Source organism: Glycine soja, chromosome 7 (genome assembly GCF_004193775.1).
Source record: "Glycine soja cultivar W05 chromosome 7, ASM419377v2, whole genome shotgun sequence".
Taxonomy (NCBI): domain Eukaryota; kingdom Viridiplantae; phylum Streptophyta; class Magnoliopsida; order Fabales; family Fabaceae; genus Glycine; species Glycine soja.
The window spans coordinates 2,439,765-2,449,703 of NC_041008.1; the positions used below are offsets into that span (position 1 = coordinate 2,439,765).

At 33.6% G+C, this 9,939-nt stretch overlaps 2 protein-coding genes across 4 annotated transcripts; both read right to left on the reverse strand.

Annotated features, from left to right (window-relative positions):
- Positions 1–3,335: 3,335 nt before the first annotated feature.
- Positions 3,336–5,390, reverse strand: LOC114419042 (glucan endo-1,3-beta-glucosidase 14-like). Its single transcript, XM_028384628.1, has 3 exons — positions 5,260–5,390; positions 3,783–4,822; positions 3,336–3,531 (listed from the first exon to the last, which is right to left on the reverse strand). Exons 1-3 carry the CDS (start codon positions 5,321–5,323, stop codon positions 3,463–3,465), a joined length of 1,173 nt encoding a protein of 390 aa, XP_028240429.1. The 5' UTR covers positions 5,324–5,390; the 3' UTR covers positions 3,336–3,462.
- A 1,257-nt stretch (positions 5,391–6,647) lies between these two features.
- LOC114418103 lies at positions 6,648–8,992 on the reverse strand. 3 transcript variants are annotated; one of them, XR_003667980.1, is made up of 4 exons: positions 8,137–8,991; positions 7,732–7,904; positions 7,586–7,656; positions 7,401–7,466 (listed from the first exon to the last, which is right to left on the reverse strand). XR_003667980.1 is itself a non-coding variant. In XM_028383273.1 (3 exons), exons 1-3 carry the CDS (start codon positions 8,731–8,733, stop codon positions 6,923–6,925), a joined length of 858 nt encoding a protein of 285 aa, XP_028239074.1. In that variant the 5' UTR covers positions 8,734–8,992; the 3' UTR covers positions 6,648–6,922. The 3 variants fall into 3 exon arrangements, 2 of the variants coding, with proteins under 2 accessions (XP_028239074.1, XP_028239073.1); XM_028383273.1 differs by lacking the exons at positions 7,401–7,466; positions 7,586–7,656 and adding an exon at positions 6,648–7,010 and having other exon boundaries at positions 8,137–8,992; XM_028383272.1 differs by lacking the exon at positions 7,586–7,656 and having other exon boundaries at positions 6,648–7,466; positions 8,137–8,990.
- Positions 8,993–9,939: the final 947 nt, after the last annotated feature.

Below are 9,939 nucleotides of genomic sequence, written 5' to 3' on the forward strand. Positions count from 1 at the left end.
GCTATTCAAATTCCTGTTCATATATCACTATTAACAAATGAAATATTTGTCCACTTGTCGGCAAGCGCGTATACAGAGTGAACCACCCCATCGTTAATTATTAATTCAAGGATCGATATTCATATCATGCATGCATATATAGTCATATATATCCCATTTTGCCTTTGACCAGCTTAAACATGTGCGTAGTATAAAACGATAAAAAAAATCATGTATCAATATTAATGTATGCTTATATATTTATTATTCCTATATTCAACTAATTCTATGTACATTTAAGAAGAAGTATTATAATTAATCATTTTTCTTATAAATATATATAACATTTACTATTGGTTGGTATTACTAAATTAATACATTTGTAATTTTTAATGTAATGATATCGTACGGTAGAATTAGAGAAAAGCAAAAACGTGCATCAAAATATAACTTCGACTTTTTTATATGATTATAATAGTATTAATTAAGGATGTATATATAAACTTGAAGATTTTTTTTTATATTTTCCCTTTTAGTATACTACTTTCGACCAACGTTTTGCCTAGGAAATTGACATGATATATTTGAACAAATATTAGAAAAAAATAAAGTTATGAAAATGTAGTTAATTAAATTTACTATTTTATTGTATGATAATGCTTCATTAAAGTAAATTCAGATGATATGTGTCCCTGCTAATCTAATCCCGCACTCAGATGCAAAATACGCAAGAAGAAAAACGCTGCTAATCAACAACGATATTTATCTTCTTTTTTTTCTATTACAAGGAAGATAACCACTTTTAGGCCAGAGGACGGAACCATTTGTTAGGACCATATTAACTCCTCTTTTCTGAAAGTTAAGTTTTAAATTCAAGAACCATATTCTTACGAGGACCATATTTTGCTGTAGGTTTGTAATAAAGACACTTATACATGCTAAAGCAAAGATAGAAGACAAAAAGTGCATGAGATCATTGGATGCGAAGTATATGAATACATATTCATGCACTAAATGTTCTGATATACGACATAGCTCAAAAACTTATGTCATTCTCAGTGGGTTAAGGTGTAGTTGGTTGTCAAGTTTACCTCTTATGATACTATAAGGAATTCTCGATCGGTGGGTTACATAGATAGTAAGCAGGGTTAGCTGAGAATTAGTGTATATTTGTTTTATTGTTACAAATAAACTTTTAGGATAAAATGAAGTTTACAAAAGTATTCAGATTTTTTTTTTTGTTGTAAAATTGAGTTTGTGGACCATTAGATTTTTCTTAGAATTCATACACCACATTTTTAACAGAAATCCAAATCTTAGTTAGAAGAGTTAACTTGATTTTGACAGTTTGCCTACTAATTGAGCAATATATCTAGTCTATTTTTTATATGGTGTGGCAATTAATTAGTCGATGATAATGCACAAGCTAATTGGACCATTAGCTTGCCAAAAATTAATCAATGTCCGAACACGTACACTCCTTATTATTTAGTTAAAAGTTGAAATAATATATGTAGCGTGTTTATCATATAATCTATATATTTGAAATAATATACATCTCTTAAGAAAATTATTAATTAGATAAATTACTATAATAAAATAATTTAATTTGACAAAATTATCCTTATTAAAGATTTAAAATGTTTTTAATAACTTTCTCATTTATTATTTAATAATAATAATAATAATATTTTTTCCACTTATTTTATTATAATAATTAGTGTAATTAATATTTTATAAGAAACATTCATTATCTTTAGTATATATACATATATAATTACATTTTGTATTTTATATTTCTCAACACACCGTTTATTGTGGAAATTACGAACAGCGTGACTGTGTGTAATTGCTATTTATGAAATGAGTCTTGCAAATATTGTTTAATGGCAAACACTCATATAGTGCTTGCAGTTTGCGAACACTCTACATAACTTGATTTTTCAGATACAATAAATGAATATATATTAATTGTTTCTTTATTTTATTTTAAACGTGAAATAGTGTAGCAATATATTTTCATGGTGACCAGACCCTCCAAAGAGAAGATAAAAAGAGAATAATTTTGCCTCACATTTTTAATGTTCATGGGATTTGAGTGCTTCTAGTTCAGAATGTCCATAACTAGAGTATTTTTATTGGGCCATAAATTAGAATGTCGTAGTAGTGGGCTTGCTGCCCAATTTGATGAAGAAGAGGCAAACAAAATGAGTTAAACAAACAGTCACTTGGTCAATCCATAAATATTATTTATTTAATCAAAACGATCATCGTTTGATTTGAGTTTTACACTTAAAATCTATCTATTATAGTCTACAAAGTTGAGGTCGAGACAGACTTTTGCAAACTACCAAAATTAAATGCAAACTTTGACTAATTGAGCATATCATTTACCATTACCAGTATGTAGTTTGCTTGTAGCAGATGCAAATTCCATCAAAGTTCTAACTAATGACTACTTTGGAATTACATGCTCGATCGTGTACACAAACATACCAAGGTAAAAAAAAGAAAGATACATGAATCACAAATTAAAAGTATTTAATTATTATAAGGTGACATGCGTAACTAAATGGTATTGACTCTAAGGTCCACATATACATCTAAAGCGCTATAAGGATGAATGTAGAGAGGAAGAGGAAGGGAAGGAAATTAGTAGGAAAAGAAGATGGCGCAGAAGACGAAGGTGGTGGTGGAGCAGTGGTGGCGGATGGTGGAAGGGCGGTGGAAGAGGCTGAGACAGTTATGGCTAACCTCTGCCCGTCGTTGCAGTGATTATCAACGCCACAAATGTAGTAATGTTGACCACCTCTGTTCAGGGTAACGTTGGTTGGGCCCGTGTTGTAGGTTGTACCTATAGGATTCGCTGAACTTAGAAGGTGCTCTTAAGATGTTCTCAGTGACATGTGTACTTGGTTTTTGTTTTCTTCCAATTTTGGGCACACCTTGTGTTAAGATTGGAATGCTTACTAATAATTATTATTTTTTGTACAAGTCTACGAATGATTTCACTTGGGCCAATAAGAAAACTTCAAAAGCACATGTACTTAAGAATTGTGGGTCCTACTGATTGTTATGGGTTTGGACTCCGAAACGGGACCTAGCTTAATTTATCTTGAGGCTTAATGGACACGTGAAACACGTTATATTTAGAAGCAATAATTCTATAAAATCATGTTAAGAGATAAGAAAGACAATAATAAGAAATGATGATAGGTTATTTAAATTCACTATAATCTTGGAGAGAGAAAAAAAAAACAATATCAATACTTGATCATCAACTAGACATCGAGTGGATACTAAAGTCTATGCTAAATTGCCGAGTGTTAATGAAGATGAACATTAAAAAAGATTAATTGGCCAGACATCGAGACGTGGCATCTGTACTTTGGAATTTCCACAATTTGAATTGCATGTGAGTTCTGAAAATTGTTACATCCAAAGAATAATTGAAATCACTTGTACATTCATTCTTATGACCGCTTATAATGCTACAAGAAGAAGAAAAGCCGCACAGCTTGTAGAAACCATTGCATATAAAGATCCAATACCCTGAAATGAACAAATGCTACAGCATCAGCATTGACGTGCTAGAAATTAATCATGTTAATCATTAATAACACTCTTCTTAACACATGTTATGCTATTGCTAAACTACAAAATCACGAGAGACGCAATAAAAAAAGGTAAAACTCACAAAACTTTGTTATCTGTAATAAATTTAAGTCAGTCAATAGTAAACTGGGTGTTAGATTAGCACTTTTCATATTAATAATGCAAAATATACGAGTATGTATCCATACCTTGAAGGAAAGAAAAGACGAGGTTGTTGCTGAGGAAGGTACAAGGCCAGTAAAGCCTATATCATATGAAATGCTTCCATCTGGCTTGAACAATCCAAAGTTTCTCTCAGATGTAGGGCCTGGCTTCAAATTCTCATTAAATAAAGCAAAGATATAAGCCCTGACAACCATCTTGGGCCTATAAGGGGTACCCTTTTTCTTGAGCAGTAACTTACGCAGGTTTTTATTGTAAGTCCTTGCATTTTTTACTGTTGCCCCAGCTTCATTGTCATCCCCTTTAGAGGCCCAACCAGTCTCGGAAACAATGACCTCCATCTTGTCAAACCCAAGTTTCTCCAAGGCTGCATAAGCTGCATCAACTTGGGCCAAAAACATGTTATCATAGTGTAGCTTAGTCTTGGCATCATAAATCCCAGGGTTTTTCTTGAAGAGAGCATAGTTTATGTCAATGTGTTGGGGGTCATTCTTATAGGCCAAGAAAGGGTATGCATTTATATAGAAAGGAGTGCCAATTTGTGAGAAGAATTGCAATAGAGGCTTCATGAAAGGGAGTATGTCCTCCCTAAAAGTGCATGCAGATGGAGGGTATGAGTTTGCAAACACAGCCTCTGAATGTGGAGTTGACACCTGAATTTGATGTGCCAAGTTAAGCCTTTGAAGGGCAGCATACACATTTTTAGCTGCAGGCACCAAAACTTCCCAAAGCTCCATATCTCCTCCTCCCAATATCTCATTCCCAATGGAAATGCCACGGATTTTGGTTCCTGGAAGATATGGTTCAACATTTTGTTTGATCCAATTCATGGCACGATCCTCACCCACACTTATCTCCTTCAGAAGCTCATTTGGTACACAAACACTAATTGCAATTCCTGACCCTTTGAAGGCACTCAGGACTTGACGATCAGCATCATATATTCTCACGTTCCTTATCTTTGCAGCTTTCAGAAGGGTAACCACACTCTCAGGAGAAGGTAGATTGTCTGCTACCCTACCGTAGTTTACTCCATATGTTCCCGTAAATACTTTATCCCCAAAAACTGCACCACACAAGAATATATGTCCAAGCTTTGGTTAAAATTCCATCTCATACATAAAAATGACATCAACTCTTCTACTTACACCAAGCAAAAGGAAGGACCTCTACAAAACTAAATGCCAAACAAAACAAAAATTGTGCATGGTACCAAAGAAAGAGTTCATAATCTATGCATATTGGCGGTATAAAATCTAACAACAAATTTGTGGTACATCATAAATTTATTTGATTTTCATAATAATTACTTTAAAAATCGTCTTTTTCTATGATTTATGATTAGTTCATAGTTACATTAACAACGCATAGAAATTAAACTATTATACAAATGTCATTATTGCAAACAATTTAAGTAATGATCCACTAGCAAACACCAACTTTCAATTTTTAGAAGGAAAAAAACTAATGGTAAAAGATGAGTTTAGTAAGAGCAACACACACCATGAGAAAATGTTATGGAGAAGAATAGAAGGCAAAGAAAGAAGGAAGTTGAGGAATAGAACATGGTCCGTATAGTGTGAGGATATTAAAGAATGAAAGAGCATTCCAGTCGTAGAAAATGATGTGTGGGTTCCCTGTAATATGTAATTCGATAACGGTAACGTCATGGGCGAAGAAATCATATGAGCAATCGTCAAGGTGATGCAAAACTTTTCGTCCAGGCATGCCATAAACTAAAGATTCCTAACTTTTTGCGAAAAGATGATGAGTAAAATATTTGAATTAGATTCTTAGCCTTAAACAAAAGATGATTGAAATATAAAACAAGGATGTTTTCAGCGGCTTAGAATAGATTCTTCCTTTAACTCGTCCTTAAAGTATACCATTTTTGCAAATTTCATCAAATGGGTGTGTCTGCAGCGTAGCTAGCATGGGCATCAAGCTAGATACGAAGGATGTGTAAATTGGTCATCAATACCTTTCGTGGCCATTCACAACATTAATTAGAATGTTTGGTCCGAGACATATCACATGCGAAACTATACAAATATATAACAAATTATGCAATTACTGTATGGCGCAAAAAAAAAAACAAGTAAAATGATTTTGGATATAAGATTATATAAAAAAATAAAATTATTAATAATAACAGTCTTGAAACAAACTTACTTAATTTCTATCTTAAAATTTTAGTGGACGTCTAACAAGTAGTGTTCAGTGATTGATTTAGTTTAGGGTTATTCGAAAAAGATCTAAACTAGGTACATCTCATCCGGATCGGGTTATTAATTTGATTTGGGTTTTTAAAAAACTATTTTTTGTGTCAACCAAAATATACTAATCCCTCCAAGATCAAATTGGTTTCTTAAAAATAAAAAGATAAAATGTAATTTTCTAAAAATGTAATCTTGATTCTTAATTTTTTTTATGTAAATATATTTTTATCATACATACTAAGATAGTTTTGCAAAACACACACAACTATAATTGGAACATGGCTCTGTCCCTATAAAATATATTTGAACATTGTAGATGAACTTTAATTTTAAGAGCTGGTCCCTCCTAAATCATGGCTTATACGTACAACAAAAATAGACAGTGATTGAAATGAAATCAGTAAAATTGAAGTAAAACCAGGAGAATTGAATTGCAATAGCAATGGCCAAGAACTTCGCACTTTATTTAAGTCTGAGAAGCAGAGGAAAGAAATCAAGAATTTCTGGTCTCTTTTATATTTCTCCTCCATCCTCCATTTTCACCTTACTAAACAGACTGTAAGATTTTAAAGAATATAATTTTTATCTTTGTGAACAAGGTGGAATTTATGATTATTAAGGCGAAGATAGGCAAGATCCTTTTTTAAAGTATAGGACAAAATACGAAATTAATGATCAGTATCCTCAAATAATGCCTTAGTCGCTACCGTTGATACACTGAAATTAAACAAGTTGCTGCTAAACTATAGCGACACTATTTCCCATACAATGACAAGAACTTTGAAAAAGACGAACTCTCAAAACACAAATACCACCTTATCACTGAGTCTGACAGGTGAAAAAGACAAGAACCCATAAATACATACATAGCTGACAAAAGAGCCATATGTTTGACCTTTCAAGGCCCTAGTACATTTGGAGCCATAGGTTTATGTAATTCACTATCATCATCTGTTGGAACATATGTAACTACGAATGCTGTTGTTGTTGTCCATGGCTCCATGCAGATGCTCTAGTCCTTTTCCTTCCTGCTCCCTTTCGTGTTAAAAGATTTTAGAAACTGCTTTAAATTAAGAGTAGAATAATACTATATTAAAGGTATATAACATAGTGTTGCTCTTTACCCCTTAGCCTCTGAATACAAAACTTAACATTCTCAAAAGAGACATTGGTGGAAACCTTACAACTTAATAGTACAAGAGGCACCAAATTAAAGATGTTTTCTCTTATTATGCTCCAAGCTGCTATTCACAATAGCTGACAAAAGACTATTTTACTAACATTTGTCTTGCAGGTTACACACCTTGTCACCTTCACTTAAGAAACAGTGGTAAGGCTTCTATGGCTACAGTTGAATGAAGGTGATGGTTAGTTCCATGAAAGAGATCGGTTGGATATGTATGGCTGTGATCCGATTTATTTTTGCAGTCTTTATCTTCGTCGTCTTCTTCGACATCCCAAAGGAAATTAGCATATGAAGCTAGGACATAGCTACCAACAATTAAAATTTATACGTTAGTTTAATTTATCAACAACTCAACAAGAGAGGTCAAAACGTTTTTGCATTTGGGAAACAGAAAAAGAATATAAAGCAGCAAAGGGGAACCAACTTCATTTAAGTCTGTAGACTCTACTTCATGCTCTTTTATCAGAGAAAAAAGATTAACACATGCTTCAATTTCTGTAAACAATTAGAAAAATAAATAGAATGAACAAAAACCATAATGAACGTAGAATTGCTGATCATATATTTTACCTATCATCTGGGGCACTTTTAATGGCCTGATCAAAATATCCTTCAGCTTGATCAGCATCCTTCTCTGTTTGCCATATTAACTCCGCATAGAGGGACAGAATATGACCATCATCAGGATTAGCCAAAATCGCCCTTTCGAGATACTCTTTTGCTTTAGGATAATCTTCACAAACCTATTTGCATATACAATACAATAAACAACCATAGATAGATAGATAGATAGATAGATAGATGAAACATACAGTTTTCCTTGCATTTCTATATATCAACAAGGTACGCAATCTAACCAGCCTGATAATCTTTTAATGGTGAATGATCTGACCTATAGGGTAGATAATTTAATATCATTTTCTGCTTTTCACAATCTATAAAGAAATAAAACATGACCAAGAAACAAATTATTACCTCTTTCAAAAACTTAGCATAATTTCCTAGCAAAAGAGCATCACTGGGGTTTGCTTCAATCATGTTCTGGTAATAAGCATCCGTCCTATCTCTACCGTGATCATTTCCTTCATCGAAACCCCACCTTCTTCCATGTCCACCATCTGAGCCTCTTCCACTACCATTACAACCACCACAAATCCAACCACCATCACTCCCCATTCCAGCACCCATCACTGAAGTCTGTAACCAACTATCTTTCTTCCCCGCACCACACTCTTCATGATCCAGGACTCCCTTGTCTAAATCCAAGCTTGAAAACAGTTCTAGAATTGAAGGTTTTGCTTTCATGAAAGTTTTTTGTTGTGGATCTTTCCCTTCATATCTTTCATTGATCTTTATACTCTGTTGATTATTAGGAACATTACTAAGTGGCACACGATTTTTTCTCCTGGGACTTGATGAGTTTTTAAGGTCTATATCCACCAAGCTTTGGCTTAGACTTAAAGCTGATGCTGTTTTAGGAAGGTGAAGAATGTGTTCTGGTTCGGAGGGGAACTCCTTGGAATAGATTAACAATGAAGTTAGAATTGGTGCGGAGGAGCTTCTAAGTAACATTTTCCACAACTCATAGAAACAATAAAAAATAAAAATAAAAATCAAAGAGTTGGGGTAATATGAGAGCTAGCAATGCAGACAGTGGGATGAGGACATATATAGAATGCTGAGGAAGAAATGGTGCAAGTTGAAACCAACCAGCTAAGAAGTGAAAAGTACTCAACTAAAAAAGGAAAGAGAAACAGTTGAAAACAAGGTGCTTCAGACTTTTAGAGTGAGAGAAGTGAACCCTCTGAGAATGAGAGATGGAATAGAATGCAAGAAACAAGCAAGTCTTTATATAACAATGAACACTGGACATTATTGCTTAGATGAATCTGATGACGATTCCCAAGTTAGCAACCAGGGAAATGCAAGTGGGAGACAACAACCTATGCAGTACGGACACGTTTTGACTGTAGATTGAATGACACGAATTGGGGGGACCCAAGTCGCCATTTTTGTTTTGCTGTAAGTTGCAAATTTGAACGGACACCAATTACTTTTGCATCGCCATCTCGCCTTAGCCTTTCCCAACTGAGACCAACCATGTATGAACACCTGCTTCTGGATACCATGGGCATATTTTGTTGCCATTTGTGGACAGGGGACGTGAGATTCTTGCTTATAATTAGTAAAATACTTATTTCTTACTATTACTAATACTGTCCTACTACTGCATTACTTAATATGTCAGTGAATTGCTGCTATTATTTTTTTTTATCCGCAAATTAAATATTAATTATTAGAATATTAGATAATATATATATAAATTAAAGTTCGAAAACATGTGAAAACTAGTTCCTTTTGCTTTTATGTTATTACTCCACTTGATTTCGATACAAGCATCAGTTGGTAGAGTCAGAATTTGGAAGTCCTTAGAGTACTTGAATTTAGTAATCGGTCAGTTTTTTTTTTTTTCTTTCCACCAACTTAGCATATTCAAGACAAGAAACAGAAGAAAACATAGAACCATTTTATTATATTTGCGTCAAAAATGTTGCAACGTTGGGTATGCATGAGAAGCATATACTATAGTACAGAAATATGGGATATATAAAACTGACGACCTCCAAGGTGGTCAAGTGTGTTAAGTGGTCTACCGTGAACCAATTTTTTCATTCGGGTTATCATAAGTAATTACCAGTTATTTTAATTTGGAAATTACAGTTTAAACCTTGAGATTTTCTCCTCTCAACGTCACAAATGGTGCTAGGGTTAGCACCT

Excerpts from the sequence above, each read along its gene's own strand:
- LOC114418103 (XM_028383272.1), bottom strand. The coding sequence starts at position 8,733 with ATGTTACTTAGAAGCTCCTCCGCACCAATTCTAACTTCATTGTTAATC. Across the intron at positions 7,905-8,136 it reads ATGCTAAGTTTTTGAAAGAG|GTTTGTGAAGATTATCCTAA; the intron begins GTAATAATTTGT and ends ATATGCAAATAG. Across the intron at positions 7,467-7,731 it reads AAAAGTGCCCCAGATGATAG|CTATGTCCTAGCTTCATATG; the intron begins GTAAAATATATG and ends AATTGTTGGTAG.
- LOC114419042 (XM_028384628.1), bottom strand. The coding sequence starts at position 5,323 with ATGTTCTATTCCTCAACTTCCTTCTTTCTTTGCCTTCTATTCTTCTCC. Across the intron at positions 4,823-5,259 it reads CTCCATAACATTTTCTCATG|TTTTTGGGGATAAAGTATTT; the intron begins GTGTGTGTTGCT and ends TGTGTGGTGCAG. Across the intron at positions 3,532-3,782 it reads CGTCTTTTCTTTCCTTCAAG|GGTATTGGATCTTTATATGC; the intron begins GTATGGATACAT and ends TGTTCATTTCAG.